The sequence below is a fragment of the Heterodontus francisci genome, chromosome 12 (genome assembly GCF_036365525.1).
Source record: "Heterodontus francisci isolate sHetFra1 chromosome 12, sHetFra1.hap1, whole genome shotgun sequence".
Classification (NCBI taxonomy): Eukaryota; Metazoa; Chordata; class Chondrichthyes; order Heterodontiformes; family Heterodontidae; genus Heterodontus; species Heterodontus francisci.
The window spans coordinates 90433478-90457356 of record NC_090382.1 but is presented as its reverse complement, the minus strand read 5'-3'; the positions used below and the strand labels follow the sequence as shown (position 1 = coordinate 90457356).

Here is a 23879-nt window from a genome sequence, read left to right as displayed (position 1 = left end):
CCATGATCATAATGAATGGCGGAACAGGCTCGAAGGGCAAAATGGCCTACTCCTGCTCCTATTTTCTATGTTTCTATAGGTTGTGCTGTTTCTTTCAGTGCAATTTGCCCAAAATTAACCAAACTAGCACAAAACATCAGAGAACTGTAATTTACATTCGGTGCAAATAGAGTTTCCACAATCTTCTGAACTAATTTTAAAACCACTGGGCTGGAAGCCAGCTCCACCCAAAACATGCCAAACCCCACATTGAATTAATCACCACGGCGAGTTTCCACCAACTGCTCATTTGCAGGCCTTTAGGGCTCTTAAAATTAAGTTTTTTATGTACAAGAACACAATTTTTTTTCAATTTACTGAGAAACTGACTACTGTACACCAATGAAACTAGTAAATGGTTCTTTATAGTTTTTTAAAGTTACTTCCAGTGTTTTTAAAAATTGGGTTACTCAAAGGGGGTGAACCAGACACTCTTACTAAATTTTTTTTTGTGATAAACCCATTTTCAGCTGTATTAATAAAACGGCACCAGGGTATATCAAGGAATATCTTTTAATGCAAATGTTTTTTAAAACAGTACGTTCTAAAACGTTGTCTAATTGCACTAGTTCAAGGCAGAGGTTACATTGAGATATGCAAATGGGTTTGAGCAGAAACCTGAAGGAAAAATCACTTCTTAAAACCAGAGTAATTTTTGCCCAGATCGCCAATTGTGCCCACAGCAGAAACTCTTGGCCAATATGTTGAAGACACATACTTGGAGTAACTGTGAAATGTGGAAAACATATTGCCTGTGATGGTGAGAGGATGCTCAACAATTGTAAGATCCAATGTTGTTTGACAGCAGTAATGTCCATATGCCACCTCGACCCTGTAAACTCCTTGCGAACGGGGCAGGGGATGGGGAGTGAAAAACTGGGGGAAAATATTTTAAAATGTAATGAAAGTTGTTATCAGTTGAGAACTGTGATAAACAAAAGTTTGCCACCAAAAGCTCTGTAGGTTTGAGCACGGTGGCCACATCATAGAAAGAAGCATGCTATACTGGTTATCTATATCCCAGCTCTGAGGTTTTATGTGTACTTTAACCATAAGTCACTGCATGTGAAGTTACTCAGGGTAAGAGATATGAACTTTCCCAAGTTTTGGTGAAAGAAGTCAGGGTACAATTGTAATATTTAACATACAGGAGTAACTTGGTACTTTGTTATTATAAATTAATGGCAATGAGGACGAATTTTTCCTAATTTCCAAATCAGCTACCGCCTGTCTTCTGAGATGTAATGCTCCCTATTGAGGATAGCTTCTTTACTGGGATACTCAACTTACCCTTGTATCTAAACCTGAAATTATTGATTCAAATGTAAATGGGATCTTAATTCTGTTTAGTTTGAACAGCTGGTTTCAATGCGACTTTTCTTTTTAAAATGTATCTATGGTTTATTTAACTCCTCCTACTTTGGATTCTTACACATCTTCCACTGGTTGTAGTGGAGGACAAGGAGAAAGGTTTTCCGCTAGCTGTGGTGCAGCTGTGCCTGAGCCAGTGCCCTTGCCACTGATCCCCACTGCATCTGCAGTAAGACAGTCGCTGTAGGGACACCTAATTCCATTGTAGATGGCATTGGCCCCTACCTCACTTGCTTTCACTGGAGCTGCACTGCTGTTGATAGGAGCTGGTTGGCTGCACCACAGCTCTCCCCTGGTGGGTGATTGAGACTGCAAATCGCATTCCCTGGAACGACTGTAAAGCATTCTTCCCCTTTCCTGCCTCACAAGTCCTGAATTCACAGGATCAAAGATGTAGACTATATTGGAGGCAGAGGCCACTGTTGGAGGCAACAAATGTTGTGCCACAATATTTTTACAAAAGATAAAGTCCGAGAAGCTGTGAACCTGAAAAAAATAGAAGATAAAAGAAATTTAAATCGGCCTTTATGCTTAGACAGGTAAACGACTTCTTGTGACACAAACTTATGCTTTATGTTAGCTGAAGCCAACTCATTGTGTGTGTCCTGGACCTTTTGTTATAGGAAAAAATATTTTACATGGCACCAGCTCTCATTGTCTATCCTGTTCAAAAGGTGTCTCAACATTTATTATTAAAAAGGGCTGCAAAGGCTGAGCAAATTTTAATTATTGTTCGAAAAAATAATATAAAATTGACCCTGCAATAATACTGTCAACAACCAGCCAATTCTCCAACTTAGAACAAGTGCACATGCTTGGTAATGGGAAGCTGAGTTTTCTTTGACCTAAAGGCCTCAACTTGAACTTATACAATGTTCTTAAAATTTTGCCCTTAGAATTCATGTGGGTTGAATGCACATTGGGAGTGAGTGTAGCTGTGTAGCTGCATATTTGACGAGCGCAGAGTGACATCTCAAAAAACACAAAGGAATTGGAAGCTGAAATTGGAAAACATGGTTGTCAATCCCTTTACTGACCAGGATGTCTATAGACAGATTCTATTCCCAGAGCTGGGGAAGGGGGTTTGCGTGTCAATATTAATATAAAGCTATAAGCCCACATTTTGGCTGTCAGTGTGTACAGAATTATCGTCAGCACTGCAGCAGCAAGAGGAGTGTGTATCAATCAGTTTTATATTGGGCCATCAGTCCCAAGGAGGGAATTCGTTTACCGGCTAATGTGTGGTGAGACATCAACAGGGTGTTCACCTGCCAATATGTTGTGAGATTGCAACATATGATGGCGGAGTTAATCGTTGTGAGCAGTAAGTAATCAGCCCTTCAGTTTGTTTCATTTCTCTGTGTGTGTATATACTGCTTATGTTGAGGAGACAAATGCTGATGATCAAGTCAAATGCATCCATGAAGTCTTAATTAAATGCTTGGTTAAAATTGTTAGTAACAAGATCAAATTTAAATTGTTCAGGGCTTAATATGATAGTGTAGAAAGGCACTTGTCTCGATTCCTCCTAAACAGATGTTAATGTAAATGTGCAGACCGTGAATGTTGAGACTTGCTCCTACCTGTGCTTTTTTTAGCAGATCAGTTGTAACAACTAACCAATCAGGAATCAGTCTCTCTGCCTCCAAGCTGATGATTGCTAAGGCGAGTGTGGAGCCTCTGAACTGCAATAGCTGGTGGCAAGCCATGCAGTGCTGCAACTGCCTGGTCAAGAGTGCGGCGTGGAGAGAAGGCTTCATCTGAGGCCATTGGTCAAGGAGATGGGGCCGGCTGGACATCACCATAGCGTGGAACTGGACAATGGAAATAATGTTTAGGTTAGCCACTGGATGCAAACCAACAGCCCGAATCATCATCTTTCCCTGGCATCTGCAATATCAATCTAACCAGCTTGCTCCCAGATTACTCCGCTATGTGTCTGCAGGACATAAACATAACAGCTGGAATGGTGTCAAAGAAAACAGTTGAGATCTGGGAATTCAAATACCCGACTAAAGACAAGCTGGAACCTCCAATATCCACCGTAACAAAGGGGGTGCCCCAGTGAATAATGGGAGGTGATGGATAATTTAAAATCCTCAAAGTTCAGTCCTACATGTGTGGTACAGCAATAACCTAGACACAGGAATGAAGACAAGTACAGGAAGAGAAGCATAGGAAAAATTTTATGTAGTTTTACCTGTGAAGAGTAGAAGGTGAAATACAAGTAATGAAAGAAACTGTGCAATGAGGTGATGTCTCATGCAAGGTTTTGTCCTGCAAAAATTCTGGCAGACAATAGTTATCGCAGATAAGAGGAATGTGGATAATGGAGGTTCCATCCTAATAAGATAGCGGTCGAATCATTAAAAATGACCTGAGCTAGGATTCCAAAACATGTTACATTTGAAATGGGTAAAATTGGCTGGGGTCACAAGTAAAGTGAAAGACACTCAAATTTTTGATTTTGTTCACAACTTGACTTTTTTTGGGGTCTGTTATCACTATTTGACATCGCCCAGTGCATGTGCAGAAGCAGTTATGCCCTGCCTCCCTCCACGGTGCCTCTTCAGTGTTTAAAATGGCAGCATGAACTGCAGCTTTGAAAACTATTGATGACTCTCTCTTGCTGACAGTGAATTGTAATCATTCCTATTGCTAATGGCCTGTTAGAAACCAGTATCCAGGTAGATAATGCTTCTGCTTCGCAGATATATGTGTCAACAAAGCAAAACAACAAAGTTTGATCAAAAGGTGATGCTAGTGAACCAACCTGAATATCTATCAGTTTAAATATGTTACTTCACAATCTGAAACTCTGACTGCTGAATGCTTACTATGTTTACGAAGTCCGCAGGTGTGGCAGTGTAAAGGTCCCACTGCAGCTTATCCAGTATGCTTTTTTCCATCCTCAGAACCTCACTAGAAGAACAGCCACTGGCACTCTTTGCTGCGAGGTCCTTTACCTGAAGTGTGACCTATGAAATAATTAATAAATCATTGTGCTGTTTCTGCACAGAATGTCGTTTTTGTAGGTTTTTCTTAAGTTCATTAAATCATCTCAAAAATGCAGTGATTGTGTGATTCTTGCTTTTAATACAATGTTCTTGTTTAAAGGAAGGGAAAATATTGCTTTTAATGGAAGAAAGGTTCAGGGGGTACTCTGTGTGGGAGTAGCTGCATCCCAGGCTATCACTTGGCCAATTTAGCATATTGGTATGAAAATGCTTATAGGAAAATTAATGTTTTGTGATACTTATTTCAACTTAACTTGCTCTCTCGTCTGGTGACAGTCTTGCAAACACCAGGACATCGCACTAGTGGTTTTTAATTTGAAATTCTATCCAGACACAACCTAGTTGCTATTCAGCGGCACTTATTCACCAATAACCTGTTCACCGATGCTCATTTTGGATTCCACCACTCAGATTCAGTTCTCATTACAACGTTGTGTTCACATTTGAATTCCAGAGGCAAGGTGAGGGTGACTGTTCTGTACATTATGCGACACTGAATGTGGCACTAAGGAGCCCCAGACAAACTAAAATCATTGGCAATCGGGGTAAACTTTCCAGTGGCTGGTCATACCTGGCATCTGGCATAAAGGAAGATGGCTGTGGCCATTGCAGGCCAATCATCTAAGCATATTGCAGGAGTTCATCAGACAGAGTCCTAGGCGAAATGATCTTCAGCTGTTTTATCAATGGCCTTCCCTCCATCATAAGGTCAGGAGTGGAGCTGTTCACTGTGCAATTATCAATGTTCAGTTCCATTCATAACTCCTCAGATAAATGAAGCAACCTATGCTCACATGCAGATCTGGACAACATCCAGCTTCAGGTTGATAAGTAGCAAGTAACACAGTAATATACTAACGCCAGACAATCAACGTTTCCAACAGAAGCCCAACCAGCCTCCCTTGACATTCAGTGGCATAACTAGTATTGAATCCCCACCATCAACATCTTGTTCACCATTGACTGGATTAACCACATAAATGCCATTGGTTACTACAGCAAGTTAGAGGTTGGTTATTCTGCAGCGAGTAACTCACCTCTTGCCTCCCTAAAGTCTTTCCACCATCTACAAGGCACAAGTCAGGAGTGCAATGGAATCCTCTCCACTTGCCTGGATAAGTGCAGTTCCAAAAACACTCAAGAAGCTCAACACCATCCAGCAGTTAGCTTGATTGGCAGTCCCACCACATTAGACACCCAGTCCCTTCATCACTGATGTATCATGGCTGCACTGTGTATTATCTATAGGATGCACTGCAACAATTTGCCAAAGTTACTTCAGCAGCGTCTCCCAAACCTGTGGCCTTCACCACCGAGAAGGACAATGGCAGCAAGTGCATGGGAACACCACCACCTGCATGTTCCCCTCCTACAGCACAGGTAGATAAGGTGGTTAGGAAGGCATATGGGATACTTGCCTTTATAAGCTGAGGCATAGAATATAAGAGCGGGGAGGTTATGATGGAGCTTTATAAAACACTAGTTAGGCCACAGCTGGAGTACTGTATACAGTTCTGGGCACCACACTATAGGAAGGATGTGATTGCACTGGAGAGGGTGCAGAGGAGATTCACCAGGATGTTGCCTGGGCTGGAGCATTTCAGCTATGAAGAGAGACTGAAAAGGGTAGTGTTGTTTTCCTTAGAGTAGAGAAGGCTGAGGGGGACATGATTGAGGTATACAAAATTATGAGGGGCATTGATAGATTAGATAGGAAGAAACTTTTTCCTTTAGCAGAGGGGTCAATAACCAGGGGGCATAGATTTAAGGGAAGAGGCAGGAGGTTTAGAAGGGATTTGAGGAAAGAAAATTTCACTCAGAGGGTGGTTGGAATCTGGAACGTACTGCCTGAAGTGGTGGTAGAGGCAGGAACCATCACAACATTTAAGAAGTATTTAGATGAACACTTGAAACGCCATAGCATACAAGGCTATGGGCCAAGTGCAGGAAAATGGGATTAGAATAGGTAGGTGCTTGATGGCTGGCACAGACACGATGGGCCGAAGGGCCTGTTTCTGTGCTGTATAACTCTATGACTCTATACATCTGTATAGGTGGCTTCTTTCCACTTCTGCTTTCATTTCAGACTTTGTGTCCAGATAGTAGGATGCCAATGTTTTTCATTTTATTTCTGTAGCTGAATTTAGAAATACCCAACTGACCAGCAATAACACATCTTAAATACTGGAGTATAGGCTGAATATAATTCACGTTAAATTTATGCAACTTTAAATGTGGTGGGTTAATCCAAAAAAAGTAGAAACAATACAAATACAGTAACTAACAATAGCAGGACCTCTACCACACCTAGTAGTTTTTGGTTTGCCAGTAACAGTCAACAATAATTGTCATCTGGATAAAATGCAGCAAAGCTGTTTGGGACGCACATGACTATCTGAACAGAATTGACATGATATCAGTGTCACGACCTTGTAATGTTATAAAGACATGTTTGATAGAGTTGTTGAATATGCAATATGAGGAATCTTACACGTAAATAAATAAAGTATCCACAAGAGTATTACACCTAGGTAAAACAATGCATTATTCTAAAGTGCTATAAACCGGTAACAGAATACGTTAGACACAAGTTAAATACTCTATTATACAATATTAAAGAATGTCATACAAAGTAACACAAGACTGTTGCAGAGCGTAAGCAGGAATGTTATGCCAGAGGCCATTTAGCCCATCATGCCTGTGCCAGCTCCAATTCCAGAAAATGTTTCCTTTTTAAGTATATACCCAATTCCCTTTTGAAAGTTAGTAAATACCATGTTTGTTGACACTGATCCAGGAAGCCTAAAGGTCTTCTGTCCTTGTCGAGTTTGTTGATCTCAGCTCAAGGGTGGGGACCTACTCATTGGTCCTAACTTGGTTAACTCGGGGAAAATTTAGCCAGGGTTCTCATTCCTAACTTCTATTCAATGAGTCTTGCTATGAGGTATCCCCTGGGTGAGGGAAGGATCAGGTTGGACTGTGATGGCTACACAGTTGAATAGTGCATCAACACTCATTACTTAGACTCACAGGTGAATATTAACCACTTACACAAATTACTGAAGAGAAGCCAAAATCTATGGAATGATATTCTGGTACAAGCCTTGACATCACTGTTGACAATATAAATGGGTGAATATTTATGCGTTCATGCAGTATTTCTCTGTCCGCTATGTTAGTGCAGGCATTAACCGATTTGAAATAACCCTACATGCAAATAGCAGAAAAGGAATTTATATATAATTGTTAAAGTATTCCTTTGCCAATATAACCAACTGTCATTTTTTGTCTCCTTTGTTCAAGACAGCAAGGGACAGAATTGAAGGGAAATAGTCAGATAAGGTATTTATATGACAATTATATCCAAGTAAAACAGTCTATTGCATAATAGATAGATGCTGTCTACTTCGTTCAAAGTTACTTAAAACAAATCATTTGATATCATTCCATTTTTTGAGCACTAAATCTGTACAAGCTATAAGAAGACAAGAAAAACAAACCTCATCTTCCTCATTGATTTTGGCTGCGATGAACAAGCTGGAAATGGCAATGCAACGTAGGTACTTTGGATGTGCCTAAACAAATGATACATTTAAAAGAAAAGGATGAGGTAATTTAAATAAATACCAGTACATTCCAACTTAATTTAATCATTTACTAATGAATGTGACACAAATATAAGGAAATTGGTAATGACCAGAAGGGTAACTGATGAAAGAGGTTAAATATAAATAGATTGTTAACATAAAAGAGAGTATTCGTCAGCAATTAAAACAATGTTCCCGAGTAGAGATTGATAATAAATTTCAAAATTGCTCTATTGTCAATTTAAATCACTGAATTCAGACACCTTATCCATTAGGCTGTGCAGCCTGAAATGTATTCTTTTGGGAGACTCAGCAGATTCGGAGATTTGCTTTCCCCTCTAGAACCTAAGTTTAAATACAGCCAAAACTAATACAGCAAAAGCCTACACTCTCTGCTGTGTTTTAAAATACATGGAAGAATTTGCATTTATATTGCATCCTTCAAATCACCAGGAAGCCCCAAAGCACTCAACATCTAATTAATTATCGATGCGATGCGAAATGAAATTGAGGAAGCATCAATAAAATTCCTAGTGGAGCCTGGGCCCAGAGCATAAAATTGGTAAATCACTCAGGGAGGGCATAAGGTTGACTGCCTCACAAGTTGAAATAAGTAATAGCAGCAGGAGTAGGTCACATGGCTCCATGAGGCTGCTCCACAATTCAATAAGATCATGGCTGATATTCTACCTCAGCTCTGCTCTGCCATCCTATCCCCATATCCCTCAATTTCCTTAGTGCCCAAAATTCTATCGATCTCCATCTTGAATATACTCAATGACTGACCATCCATAGTCCTCAGAGGTAGAGAATTCCAAAGATTCAAAATGCAACTCTGGTGCAGTAGATTTTCTCTTCTGAAGCTGTGGTTGATGCACTTTGTTGGGACAGAGTTGAGGAAGCTTTACTCCCTATCTAAAATATGTTACCTGGAAGTGACTGATGCTACCACTGTTTGCTCAAAATGCAAACATGTTCCATATCTCAGCAGTGACAACCTTTACCTTACAGACAAGATAAAATACTCACTAAAATTATTTTAAAAGCAGATAGATTAAGACTTTCCAGAATGTCCCCATCAATGTTGTTCTAAACCAGGTCACTAGCAGATGCACAAGAAAGTTAGGCAGTGACTCTCTCTCTATTCCCTTCCAAACACTTGAGTTCATGGCTGACACCACCTCATGACAACCTCACCGAACTGGAACTGACTGGAGGTAATTTTGATTTTGGTTAGTATAGAATGGGTGATAGCAGATCAGCTGCATGTTAACTTGCAGAATGGGCATGAAATTGGCAAATGAACTTCAATATAGACAAGTGTGAGGTGGTACATTTTGAGAGGAAGAATAAGGAGATCACATATTCCTTGGAAAATAAGTGTCTAAAATGGGGTTGAGGAACTGAGGGATCTGGGGGTACAGATACACAAATCACTAAAAGTAACAACACTAATAAGGCCATAAAAAAACAAAGGACAGGGATTCATTTCTAAAGGGATAGAATTCAGAAGCAGAGCAGTTATGTTCAACTTGTATTGAACCTTGGTTAGACTACATTTGGGGAGTCCTGTGAATAGATCTGGTCTCCACAGTATAAAAAAAGAGCATCGAGGCACTGGAAAAGATGCAAAAAAGATATGCTAGAATTATAGGAACATAGGAGTAGGAGTAGGCCATTCAACCCATCGAGCCTGCCCCACCATTCAATATGATCATGGCTGATCATCCACTTCAATGCCTTTTTCCCACACTATCCTCATATCCCCTTATGTCATTTGTATTTAGTAATCTGTCAATCTCTGCTTTAAACCTACTCAATGACTGAGCCTCCACAGCCCACTGGGGTAGAGAATCCCAAAGATCCACAACCCTCTGAGTAAAGAAATTTCTCCTCATTTATGTCCTTAGTTGCTGTCCCCTTATTTTGAAATTGTGTCCCCTGGTTCTAAACTCCCCAAACAGGGGAAACATCTTAGCTGCATCTACCCTGTCTATCCCTGCCAAAGTAAGAATGACCTGTTTATTCCTACTCTCTGTTTTCTGCCTGTTAACCAAACCTTAATCCATGCCAGTATATTACCTCCTATCCCATATGCTTTAATTTTGCTAACCAACCTCCTGTGGGGGGCTTTATCGAAAGACTTCTGAAAATCCAAGTATACCACATCTGCAACTCCCCTTTGTCAATTATATTAGTAACATCCTCAAAAAAAGTCCAACAAGTTCATCAAACAGGATTTCCCATTCATAAATCCATGTTGACTAAGCCCAATCAGATCAATATTATCCAAGTATCCATTTATCACATCCTTTAGAATAGGTTCTAGCATTTTCGCAATGATTGATGTAAGGCAAACAGGTCTGTAATTCCTTGTTTTCTCTCTCCCTCCCTTCTTTAATAGTGGGGTGACATTTGCAACCTTCCAATCTGCAGGAACCGCCCAGAATCTATAGAATTTTGGAAGATGACCAATGCATCCATTATCTCCATAGCTACCTATGTGGCGCAGTGGTTAGCACCGCAGCCTCACAGCTCCAGGGACCCGGGTTCGATTCCGGGTACTGCCTGTGTGGAGTTTGCAAGTTCTCCCTGTGTCTGTGTGGGTTTTCTCCGGGTGCTCCGGTTTCCTCCCACAAGCCAAAAGACTTGCAGGTTGATAGGTAAATTGGCCATTATAAATTGTCACTAGTATAGGTAGGTGGTAGGGAAATATAGGGACAGGTGGGGATGTTTGGTAGGAATATGGGATTAGTGTAGGATTAGTATAAATGGGTGGTTGATGTTCGGCACAGACTCAGTGGGCTGAAGGGCCAGTTTCAGTGCTGTATCTCTAATCTAATCTAATCTACCTCTTTCAACAATCTTGGATGTAGAATATCAGGTCCTGGGGACTTATCAACCTTCAGCCCCATTAATTTCTCCAAAACAACCTTCTTACTAATACTAATTCCTTCAATTCCTCATTGCCCCTAATCATTTGGATCTCTAATTCTAGGAGATTTCTTGTATCTGCCTCATTAAAGACAGACACAACGTAATCATTTAGCTTATCTGCCATTTCTCTATTTCCCATTATAAATTCTACTGACTCTGCCTGTAATCGACCCACATTTGTCTTAGCTAAACGTTTCCTTTTTATGTATCTGTAGAAGCTTTTACAATCCATTTTTATATTTTTTGCTCGCTTACATTCATATTCTATTCTCCCTTTCTTTATCAATTTCTTCATCCACCTTTGCTGTATTCTAAAATCCTCCCAATCCTCAGGTTTACGATAATTTCTGGCAACTTTATAGCCCTTCTCTTTTAATCTTATACAATCCTTAACTTCTTTTGTTAGCCACGGTTGACTGCCTTTAGTTTTGGGATTTTTGTGCCTTGAAGGAACATATAGTTTCTGTAAACTATGTAATATTTCTATTGCCCATTATGGGTGGCACAGTGGCGCAGTGGTTAGCATCACAGCTCCAGCGACCCGGGTTCGGTTCTGGATACTGCCTGTGTGGAGTTTGCAAGTTCTCCCTGTGACCGTGTGGGTTTCCTCCAGGTGCTCCAGTTTCCTCCCACATGCCAAAGACTTGCGGGTTGACAAGTAAATTGGCCATTGTAAATTGTCCCTAGTGTAGGTAGGTGGTAGGAGAATTGTGGGGATGTGAGAGGGAATATTGGATTAATGTAGGGTTAGTATAAACGGGTGGTTGATGGTCGGCACAGACTCGGTGGGCCGAAGGGCCTGTTTCAGTGCTGTATGACTCTATGTACTGTCATACCTTTTAATGCGTTTTCCCAATCCACCTCAGTCAATTTGCCCCTCATACTTCCATAATTTCCTTTGTTCAAATTTAACACCCTGGCTTCAGAGTGAACTAACTCACTTTCAAACATATTGTAAAATTCTATCATATTATGGTCACTCATCTCTAAAGGTTCTTTTACAACAAGGTTATTAATTAGCCCTTTCTCATTACATAACATTAGATTGAAAATAGCCTGTTCTCTATTCGGTTCCTCAACACACTGCTCTAGAAAACCATCCCTAACACACTCCAGAAACTCATCCTCCACAGCATTAGTTCTCATTAGGTTTACCCAGTCTATATGCAGATTGAAGTCACCCATGATTACTGTATTAGCCGTGCCACATGCTTCTCTAATCTCCTGATTAATACCATGCCCCACACTACCACTACTGTTTGGTGGTCTAAAAACAACTCCTACCAATGTTTGCTGCCCCTTGCTGTTTCTTAGCTCTACCCAAACAGATTCCACATTTTGTTCTTCTGATCTGAGATCATCCCTTACTAATGTACTGATCCCATCCCTTATTAACAACACACCACCACCTCCTTTTCCTTTTTGCCTGTCCTTCCTAAATGTTGAATATCCTTGAATATTCAGTTCCCAGTCTTGATCACCTTGTAGCCATGTTTCCATTATGGCAATTAGATCATACCCATTTACCTCTATTTGGGCCTTTTAAATCATCTGCCCTGTTGTGAATGCTGTGTGCATTCAGGTAGAGTGCCCTTAACCTTGTCTTCTTGACATTATTCTGCATTCTAAGCCTAGTTGATGCTCACCTTTGTTTCGCCTGCCTTCTAATGTCCCTTGCTACTTTTCTACCTCCTGTTACCAGCATTACTTCCTTCCAATTTGAGCTACCCCTCAGGTTCCCATTACCCTGATAAGCTAGTTTAAACCCTCCACAAAAGCAGTAGCAAAACTCCCTGCGAGGATATTAGTTCCGGTCCTGTTAAGGTGTAGCTCATCCATCTTGTACAGGTCCCACCTGCCCCACAACCGGTCCCAATGCCTCAGAAATCTTATGCCCTCTCTCCTACACCAATTCTCCAGCCATGTGTTCAATCGATCAATCCTCCTATTCCTATGCTCACCAGCACATGGCACTGGGAGTAATCCTGAGATTACTGCTTTGAAGGTCCTGCTTTTCAATTTTCTTCCTAACTCCCTAAAATCTGCTTTCAGGACCTCATCCCTCTTCCTACCTATGTCATTGGTACCAATGTGGACCACAACCTCTGGCTGTTCATCGTCCCCCAGAAGGATATCCTGCAGCTGCTCCATGATATCCTTGACCCAGGCACCAGGGAGGCACCATCCTGGAGTCACATTTATTGCCGCAGAAATGCCTGTCTCATCCCCTGATTATTGAATCCCCCATCACTATTGCTCTTCCACTCCTCATCCTCCCTTCCTGTGCAACTGAGCCACCCATGGTGCCACAGACTTTGCTCTGGCTGCACTCCCTCGAGGCACCATCGCCCTCACCAGTATCCAAAATGGAAAACTGATTAGCAAGCAAGATAGACTCAGGGAACTCCTGCACTGCCTGCCCGGTTCTCTTACTGCCTGGCGGTCACCCATTCCCTCTCTGCCTGCATGCTCCTAACCTGTGTGTGACCACCTCCCTAAACATGCTATCCACATAGTTCTCTGCCTCACCAATGCACAACAGTAACATCAGCCGCCACTCGAGTTCCGAAACCTTGAGCTCAAGCTTCTGCAGCCGGTGCACTTCCTGCCAATGTGTTCGTCTAGGATACGTGATGCGTCCATGACTTCCCACATACCACAGATCGCACATTTCACTTGGCCAAGCTGACCTGCCATAACGTAACTTTAAAAGCTTTCTATTACAATGAGAAGTAAAAAACTTACCAATTACTCACCAATCAACTTCTTCCCCTGTACCGAAGAGAGAACCAGTTACTGGAGGCTGAAAAAAGGTAGAAGAAAGAAAGAAAGAAAAGAGCCCCTCCAACCAAACTCCCACTTTACACTCTGTGTACTCAAATTTATTTTCTTTTTAAATTTATAGTTCCTTTCCTTACCGAACTCCCTTCTTAACACTGTGCCCTCCAGCAGCACTCAGTATAGAGAAGCAGCACTGAAAGTCCCCTGAATGTATACACTGAAAACAATGCTGTGTCAACTCAGCGAGAGCTCTGCTACAGCTCAGAAACCAGTTTAAGCTAGCAACCTAAGTAACTAGCTACAGATACTCTTGAGTGTTAGTAAAACCCTGTTTAGAACTGCAAGAAACTTAACTTACGTCTTAACTGAAACAGGAATTTCAATTAATTGCTGGATGTAAACAAAACAAAAACTAGTCTTGAGAGATTAACCCTTAAAGTTCACTCACTTACCAAACTCCCTTTTTCACACTCAATGCAGACTTATACCAGAACTGAGAGGTTAAACTCACCAGAAAAGATCTGAACAAGCTGGGGCTCCTTTCTCTGTAAGAGAGAAGACTGAGGCATGATCTGATGGAGGGCTTTAAGATTATGAAATGGTTTGATTGTGTAGCTGTAGAGAAGATGGTGCCACTTGTGGGGGAAGACCAGAACTAGGGGTCATAAATATAAAGTACTCACTAATAAAGTCAGTAGGGAATTCAGGTGAAACTTCTTTACACGGTTTTTTTTCATGTTTGCACTTGCTGCTGTTCAATATTCAGTCCGTTAACACCTATTCTGTACTAATGCTTTGTCTTTCAACACACCATTAACATATTGTTTGCCTTTGCTCCATGAGCTTTTGGTCAGCTATGTGGCCTTGTCCAATCTGCACCTTCTCCTTTGTTATCTCTTGCCCCACCCCCACATCACTTGCTTATAACCTGTGACATTTTTAATATTTGTCAGTTCCGAAGAAGGGTCACTGACCCGAAACGTTAACTCTGCTTCTCTTTCCACAGATGCTGCCAGACCCGTTGAGTGGTTCCAGCATTTCTTGTTTTTATTTCTTTACACAGTGAATGGTTGGAATGTGGAACTCGCTACTACAGGGAGTAGCTGAGGTGAATAACGTGGAAGCTTTTAAGGAGAAGCTAAATAAACACGAGGGAGAAAGTAATAGAAGGACATATTGATGAGGTTAGAAGAAGGGAGGGAGGGGACTCATGTGGAACATAAACACCAGCATGGCCCTGTTGAGCCGAAGGGCCTGTTTCTGCGCTGTAATTAAAGTATAACCTTCTAATATGTCTCTCCTAATTTTCATTTTCACATGTCTTAAATGTGTGTATATTTTTTCTAAACCATACTTTTCAGATTTATGAGCTACAGTTTGTCTATCATAATTTATGCACCATTTCTATTACTGAAGCATATGATCATTGAAACTTTTATAAAGTTCCACATCACTCACTGTCACTGGGAAAAATAATTCTGGTACAAATTTTGATGTGTTGTCACCTTGGAATATCCTGCTTTTCCTGTCCTCACACACAATTCCTGAATGGGTAGCTCATTTCCTACCAGCTGTCTTTTAATGCTATTCTGTGTTCAGAAGTTATCAAATGCATAAGTATAATGAAAGCGGAGCAGGGGGTTGGTTGACCCTCCAATCTTTTCTCTTTTTCTGTTGGCAACTACATAGCCTCTGGCAAATAGGTTGTAAATTGTTCGAAAAAAAATTGTGGTGGGAAGGAAGGTGCATTCTACATTGAAGACCATTGCTTCTAGGGATAGTTTTCAAACACCAAATGGACAGAGAGAAATAACTAATTGTCTTATAACAATTTTACATGCAAGTACTTCCATTCTTATCCCTACATCAAAGGTTTCTTTTAAGTTTTAGCCTATAGCTATCATCAGCTGTATAGTTGGCTTTGTACTAACCATTAAGGCTTGACCTAAGAGGCTCAGAAACAATCAAGAAAGAAAACAATTTGTAAAACTAAATATTTAAATATTAGGCAAATAAACCTTACCTTGACTGATGCTAAGAGTCGGTCAAGAATACTAATGGCAAGAAAAAAGGTCTCAGGGTAGTAGCCAAACTTTGAGCACAGGTCCCTGAGCCACAGAACCACATGTTCGCGCTGTAATGGTGTGATAGTTGCGCCCTGTCAAAAGAAAATGCATAATTATCAATTTGGAAACCCAAGGCAGCAAACATAATGGGTTTTGATTTGTGGGTAATTTTGTCCGCTTCTCTCTTCCTGTATTTTATTTTGTAATTGTCTCAAGTGTGTGATAGTTATTGATTATGAGGCTTGCTGTACTCGACAGGCTATAGCCAAAACCAGCTTTCCATCCAAGGATCATGTCCACATCTAAAAGCTGCCAAGTAGAAACACTAAGAAATGTGCAAGAGGACTGGGCTCAATATTTGTCTGTCTGGAGCCAGGATTGCAATCAATCTGCTACAGGGAGAGGCCTGCCAGCATAGGGACCACAGCTAGCCTTGCTGCAGACTTCTGCCAGATACACATTCTACCATCCAGAGTGAGCTAGCTACTGGGAAACAAGTTGTTCTGGGCCTTTAACTCCTCACAACGCACTTTTAAAACAACCATCTTTCAGAAATTGGAATAATAAAAAGCTGCAATGAACTGGAACAAGCCTCTTCCTTTGGGAACTAACTGCCCTTTCACCAGTTTCTTTTGAAAGATTAAAATTTTCTATTATTAAAAAAAATGAATTTTAGTGACTGTCTAATCGTATGGCTGCCATCAGTGGAAGCACGCTTGGAAATGACCAAGCAATTAGCATTTTATTTAAGGTCTCATGATGATAACAGTGGGGCTTGTCTCTAGTCCATCTCCAAATATAAAAAAAGGCTGCGTCTGCTGACAACGCAACCACGAGGTGGTGCAGTACTTGCACATGTGCAAATGCAGGTTCTTCAACTGGAACGCCAGTGTCTGCAACATTCAGGCAGCTGCCAGGATTAAAGATGGCACTGCTCAATTTATCACAGGAAATGCTCATGGCTAGATCGTTCCAGAAAACTAACCTGACTTTATTTGGATGGAAGCCCAGTATTATGCTACTATGTAGTTATAGGATACTAACTGCAATCTCAGGTCCATTTAATATTCCAGTAATCTCACCAAAGCCTTTGACCTCATCAGCAGACGTGGTCTCTTCAGACTACCAGAAAAGATCAGATGTCCACCAAAGCTACTAAGTATCATCACCTCATTCCATGACAATATGAAAGGCACAATTCAGCAAAGCGGCGCCTCATCAGAACCCTTTCCTATCCTAAGTGGCGTGAAACGAGGCTGTGTTCTCGCACCTACACTGTTTGGGATTTTCTTCACCTCGAGGTGCCAACATCCCCAGCTTATACACACTACTGAGTCAGCGGTGCTTGAGATGGCTTGGCCATGTGAGCCGCATGGAAGATGGCAGCATCCCCAAGGACACATTGTACAGCGAGCTCGGCACTGGTATCAGACCTACTGGACGTCCATGTCTCCGCTTTAAAGACGTCTGCAAACGCAACATGAAGTCCTGTAACATTGATCACAAGTCGTGGGAATCAGTTGCCAGCGATCGCCAGAGCTGGTGGGCAGCCATAAAGGCGGGGCGAAAGTGTGGTGAGTCGAAGAGACTTAGCAGTTGGCAGGAAAAAAGACAGAAGCACAAGGGTAGAGCCAACTGTGTAACAGCCCTGACAACCAATTTTTTCTGCAGCACCTGTGGAAGAATCTGTCACTCTAGTATTGGCCTTTATAGCCACTCCAGGCGCTGCTCCACAAACCACTGACCACCTCCAGGCGCTTACCCATTGTCTCCCGAGACAAGGAGGCCAAAGAGGAAGAATCCTATTAAATATAAAAGGAATTTTATGATTGAACGTCTATTGGATAATAGTGAATTGTCACCCCGATCGAAAATAGGGCAGAGTATAAATTGTGCTGCCAATTCGTTATGTGATTTGTTTATATGACTGACCAGGACTGATTTCACCCAAGCGCAGCAACTAGCTCCCGCCCCACTGGCCGCTCTCCCCCCTCGGCAACTCACTTTCTTCCCCGCACCACCCCCCCGTCAGCCACTTGCGCCAGACCTCGCTGCTCCCCCGACTTCCCTGGCCAATTGTTCCTCGTTCGCATCACCCCACTCTCCGGCCGCTCGCTCCCCACCCCCCCCCCAGCCGCGAGCTCTAGGCCACGCCGCTTTCCTCCTCTCGCCCACTCGCTTCCACGTTTCATCAGTCTCCACGCGCCGCCCGAAGAAGCAAGTGGTGACGGGGCAACGTAGGAGCGAGTGGCCGAGAGAAGGGAAGCAGCGCAGCCTAGAGCAAGCGGCTGGAGGATGAATGGAGAGCGGGGTAGCGCGAAGCAAAGAACAATTGGCCAGGGGAGTGAAGGGGAGCAGCGAGGTCTGGAGCAAGCGGCTGAGGGGGGGGAAGCATTGAGGCCTGGAGCAAGAGGGGAGATTTCAAGCCTCAAAGTCTCCCATTCAGCTGCTTCCTCCAGCCAAGTGAGGGGCTGGATACCCGGTGACGCTTTATTGCACATGCGCGAAGATGGACCTGGTGCGGATATGCGAAGACATTAGCGCTGCGTGATGATGTCATCTCGTGCATGCGTCACTAAGTCCTGGCAAGATGTAGCATGTGCGCATCCTGGCACGCTCTGCTGACGTCAACGGGCCAGTGCGTTGTCAGGAATCGCTTTGATAAAAACAACCTTTGCCAAACACTTATTCATGAAACAGGCTGTCCAGAAACATTAGCAGCAATATATGGGTATTGCACCAAAGTTACAGTGCAATATTGGAAGACTCCTGAAGAATTTACAAACCTTTTTGGACAATGTCTAACACCAATGGGACTGTGGACTATACTCTTTAAAAAAAAAGGAAACAGCTTCATTTTAAACATAGGGAAAATTAAATAATGTTGTGGAAATTGTACTTAATTTAACAGGGAAATTCACCCTGTTAAAAGTGAGCAGGATGGTGGTGGTCATTTGCTACAAGTAACAATACCACAACCCTGCAGTTCTCTTTCCACATCCTCTAATGTTCTGAATTACGGTACACACTAGATAAATGTATAGTCTGGTAAAATGCATTATAAGGAGACTACGGCTGGAATTTTACAGTGGGCGGTGGTGGGGGTGGGGAGCCCGTCCACCGACCGAAAAGACGGTGATGATCCCGCTTCCGCCGGACTGGGGATCCAGACTGGATTTTACAGTCCCTAGGGTCTTATTGAGGCAGGAAGTCCCGCCTAACGGAGCTGCCAGCCAATCAGCAAGCTGGCAGCTCATAATCCCAGCAGCGCCACCAAGAGTGCTGCCCACTGCTGGGACTTGCAACCCAGCTGAAGAATGAAGATGACGGGGAACACCGGAAAGCGGATCTTTTTGGCGCCTTGCCGGGGGCAATTAGTCGGGCCCTGACGAGGCAAGGGGGTGGTCGGTTAGGGGGGGCGGGGGTGTGTGTGGGTGTTGGCATGGTTGGGGCTTCGGGGGCAGCCCTCCATCGGACACAGGGTGCCTGATCAGGAGGCACCCCCCCCCCCCCCTTCCAGGCTGTCAGAAGGCCACCTACTCTTATCAGGTGGCTTTTCTGAGGGCTCAGCCACCCTCCTGCCAAACGTAAAATCCCCCTGACGACGGGTGGAGGCCCTTAAGTGGCCGTTAATTGGCCACTTTAGGGACTTGATTGGCCAGGGGCAGATGGGCCATTTCTTGTCGCCGCCGCCCCGTGTAAATTGGCTGGGGAGGTGGGAGCAGGTTGGGAAGGGCCCCTGAGCCTTCCAATACATTTTACGTGCCCCTGCCCTCCGCCAGCACCCCGTTCTTTTGGGGGGGCATAAAATTCCGGCCTAAGTATGTAGATAACACACACATAATTTGCACAGGAAATGGAAGACATCTATTCAGCTGCCTTTCAAAATTCTAGACAAATGAAGGCCATTACTGAATCGGTCTGCCAGGTGGGAAAGAGGTAGGAGTGACCTTGATTTTGGAGTGTTGTACTTAGCACAAAAAATGTAGCTCTTTAAAATTACAAGAAGTCTTTTTTGCTTTGGTTGAAGATTTAATGAGGGATCCTTTCTATCATCGCCAGATTTATTGTGTTGATTTAGAATTCAACCTTCAATGTCCATTTCTCAGAAAGAAAAGAACTTGCATTATATAGCATCTTTCAACACCTCAGGATGTCCCAAAATGGTTTACAGCCAATTAGAACTTTTGTTTAAAGTGTAGTCACTGTTGTAATGTGGGAAACATGGCAGTCAATTTGTCACTGCAAGCTCCCATAAAAAGCAATGGGATACTGATGAGATAATCTGTTTGTGTGATGTTGATTAAAGGATAAAAATTGGCCAGGACACTGAATAGATTTCCCTTGCCCTTGTTCGAAATAGTGCCACAGGATCTTTTATGTCTGCGTTTTTTAAAAATTCATTCATGGGATGTGAATGTCACTGGCAAGACCAGCATTTATTGCCAGTGGCTAATTGCCCTCGAGAAGGTGACGAGCTGCCTTCTTGACCCACTGCAGTCCATGTGCTGTAGATGTAGCCATAGTGTTGTTAGGGAGGGAGTTCCAGCATATTGACTTGAGACAGTAGATGAGGTCTTGGGTTAACTTCTCATCTGAAAGACCCAATAATATCCTCCATTCAAATCAGAATATTTCCTGAAACTGAGACAATCCTGTCATGTAAATCATCCAAGATTCTTTCCATTGGAGGCTATGAAATGTTCCACAAGCAGGAATGTTTTTTGCCACCAATCAGGTCAGGCCCGTCATCTTGGGTCTGGCCACAAATGCATTGACTTTGCAGCCCACAGTATTTGGCCACATTTCAATGTAGGAAATTGTGATTTCTATATAACATCTCCTAAATATCCAACATCCTGATGAAAACATTGTCATATCAGGGTGAGGTGAATGAATGAAAAAGCCATACTTAATGGAGAAAAATAGTCATGTGATATTTGAACTTAAACTTATAATGTATGGCTATGCTCAGAACAGCTAAATTAAAACTATTTTACACATTGTAACACAGCGTGGCTTACAGGAAATATAGTTGATGAAAGGGTTTGAGTTTATTGGGCCTAATTTAACTGTGCAACAGGAATTTAGAATGGGTTAAAATCAGATCCATTGTATTTGGCATATAGGTAAGATGATAAATGCCATTCTAATCTATCCAGTCAGAGCCAGAGAATCATCTGCCACAGCTTCTCCTCCCACTCCTGCACAGTTACCTCTGGTTCCATCCCTCCTATTTCTCATCTACATGCTGCTCCTCGGCGACATCATCCAAAAACACAGTGCAGTTTCCACATGTATGCTGAGGACACTTAGCTCCACCTCATCACCAGCTCTCGCCCCCTTCATTGTCTCTAAATTGTCAGACTGCTTGCCCAATATACAGTACTGGATGGGCAGAAATTTCCTCCAACTAAATCAGAAGACTGAAGCCGCAAACTCTGTTCCCAGCCACCGACTCCAACTCTCTCCCTGGCAACTGTCTGAGGTTGAACCAAACTATTCACAACCTTGGTGTCATATTTGACCCCGAGATGAGCTTCCAGCCACTTATCTGTGCTATCACTATAACCGCCTACTTCCACCTCCATAACATCACCCGACTCCGTCCTTGCCTCAGTTCATCTGCTGCTGGAGATTACAGAGATAATGAGGTGGAACAAGGCCACGGAAGGATTTGAAAACAAGGTTGAGTATTTTAGAATGGAGGCGCTGCTTGACCAATGTAGGTCATTGAGCACAGGGGCAATGCTGCTGGTACTCTCATCTCAGCCTTTGTTACCTCTATGCTTGACTATTCCAATACACCCCTGGCCAGCCTCCAGCGTTCTACCCTCCATAAACTTGAGGTCATCTAAAACTCTTCTGCTCGTGTCCTAACTGGCAACAAGGCCCATTCACCCATCACCCCTACACTCAATGACCTACATTGGTTAAGCAGCTCTACAACCCTCCGAGATATCTGCACTCCTCCAATTCTGGTCCCTTGAGCATCCCTAATTTTAACTGCTCCACCATTGTCAGCCATGCCTTCAGCTACCTAAGCACTGGAATTCCCTAACTAAATCTCTCCGCCTCTCTATCTCCCTTTCCTCTTTTAAGATGCTCCTTAAAAACGACCACTTTGACCAAGAGCATCTGCCCTAATGTGGTTCGGTGTCAATTTTTGTTTAATAATGCTCTTGTGAAGCGCTTTAGGACATTTTACTATGTTTAAGGCACTATATAAATACAAGTTGTTGTTGTTGCTGCTATAATGCACTTTACCTGATTGCTGCAAGTCTTGAAAACAGGCACTTTCCATAACTTGGCCTCCTTAGAGAGTGCATCATCGAGGAGGAAGGCAAGCCTCTGGCCATCCAAGGACCAAGGACATTTCATGGCACCCCCAAGGCAGGCCAGTTTGCCAGGCAGGCACAGCTACCTAGGAACAGACAGATTGACTTTTACAAAGTGTTTTAAAACAAGCTAAATTTGTATAACAGAGGCCAACTGTAAGAGTGAGTTATCAAGTTGCACAGGTCGAAAACTCCTGCAGATTATGAGCTCCAGAGACAACAGGAGAGTTTCTAAAACATATTTTAGATACAGTCCTGAAGTACAGTGCAATTAAAGGCAAGTTCTTAATTTCTTTACTAGGATATGGGCACTATTGCCTATATGTTGTCATACCTTCAGGACAGTCATTTTTCTTCCATTGTTGTCTAGAACTATTCTCACATTTTTTTTATTACTTTAAAACTCTATAATGTATTTTTGACCGATAAGTTGCTTTGGAGAATTTGCTTGTTGATAATTGACCTTGCAAAGACACCATTTCCATACCGGAGATGAGGGATCTGAGGTGCAATGGTTCATTACTATCCCAGCTGTAATATCCCTGCTGTTCAGCGTGACAAATGCAATTTCTCAGCCATTGATAGTAAATGTCCTTTTTGACATATTGAATTAACTGGACTCAGTCAGCATTCCTGGGCTTTAAGTTGGCAAGGACTGCCCCCAATTACTGCTTTCAATCTCAAAAGTAATTTGAAGGTGGCGAGTTCAATTGGCACTTAGCAAGTGCATCATTGGCTTCATTCCTGAATCCTGCATGCTTAAGCCGTGACTAACACTCTTTTTCCATTCTCACCCCCATAGCCAACTTGCACTCTGCATCCATAGTAATATAAATAAGATGGTTTAAGTACAGCAGATACAAAGATGTCAAATTCAAAAGGAATCCAATACCCTTTTTAATATGGGAGACTAACAATCATTATAATTTTTTTAGGTTTCAAATAACTATTTTATCTTATCTTTTAAGGAATTTCCAGGATGAGGATTCTCTCTAACTAGTTGAGACTGAGCTCTTCCACTGGCATCTATAGAGCTGAATGTCAAAACATTCATCATGCCTAATGGATGGAGGAATTGAATCAACATGCTAAATCGGACAGTTAATCTATAGAAGTGAATTAATAGAAATTGATCCCAAGTAAGCCATTCAACATAAAAGATGTATCCTGTTTATTGATGCCCAACTTAACTGGCTTGTACTAGATCTTAAAAGGTCGTTCTGCACGAAACTATATGACATAGGATTCAACTGATTCAACATCCTCTCAAGGGGCAGCTTGATTCCTAAAGACACAAGTCCAATTTTCATGAAATATCAGGTAACACTAATTTTTTTGCTGTTTCTTTCACTAGCCTTAACACAATCAGCTGATGTATTTATTAGCTCACTAACCCTGCAACTCCTGAAGAATATTGCATCACATAAGCCATCATGAGTTGCGGCAAGGAAATTTCCACAGAGCTATTTCATCATTTCACTTTATACATGGGTAAAGCCACATCAAATAATGATTAATCATGGTTGAAATGAAAAGAAAACTGTGAAGGAAGAGAATCCTTTAATTTGTTTCCACATAAAGACTAAAGTAGGAATATGTGATCTAATGGACTTTTGGCCATCTCACATAAAGACACATTCTGTTAAAATGAGAATCAGAACATCTAAATACTGTGTGCATGTTGTCATGCAGAAACCCCAGCTGCCAAGAATGAGGCATATTAATGTTGTCATATGAACGCTG

The 23879-nt window shown here is 42.3% G+C and overlaps 1 protein-coding gene across 2 annotated transcripts in view; it reads right to left on the bottom strand.

The window, feature by feature from the left end:
- Positions 1-538: 538 nt before the first annotated feature.
- The window catches only part of ccni2 (cyclin I family, member 2), a 36402-nt gene continuing 13061 nt past the window's right edge, over positions 539-23879 (bottom strand). For both annotated transcript variants that reach the window (XM_068043836.1, XM_068043835.1), the window contains exons 3-8: positions 22066-22222; positions 15756-15890; positions 7928-8002; positions 4248-4388; positions 2994-3224; positions 539-1896 (exon numbers count right to left, since the gene is read on the bottom strand). In XM_068043836.1, the coding sequence (XP_067899937.1) occupies positions 1468-1896; positions 2994-3224; positions 4248-4388; positions 7928-8002; positions 15756-15890; positions 22066-22179 (1125 nt within the window). In that variant the 5' untranslated portion in view covers positions 22180-22222 and the 3' untranslated portion in view covers positions 539-1467. The remainder of the gene's footprint in view (positions 1897-2993; positions 3225-4247; positions 4389-7927; positions 8003-15755; positions 15891-22065; positions 22223-23879) is intronic.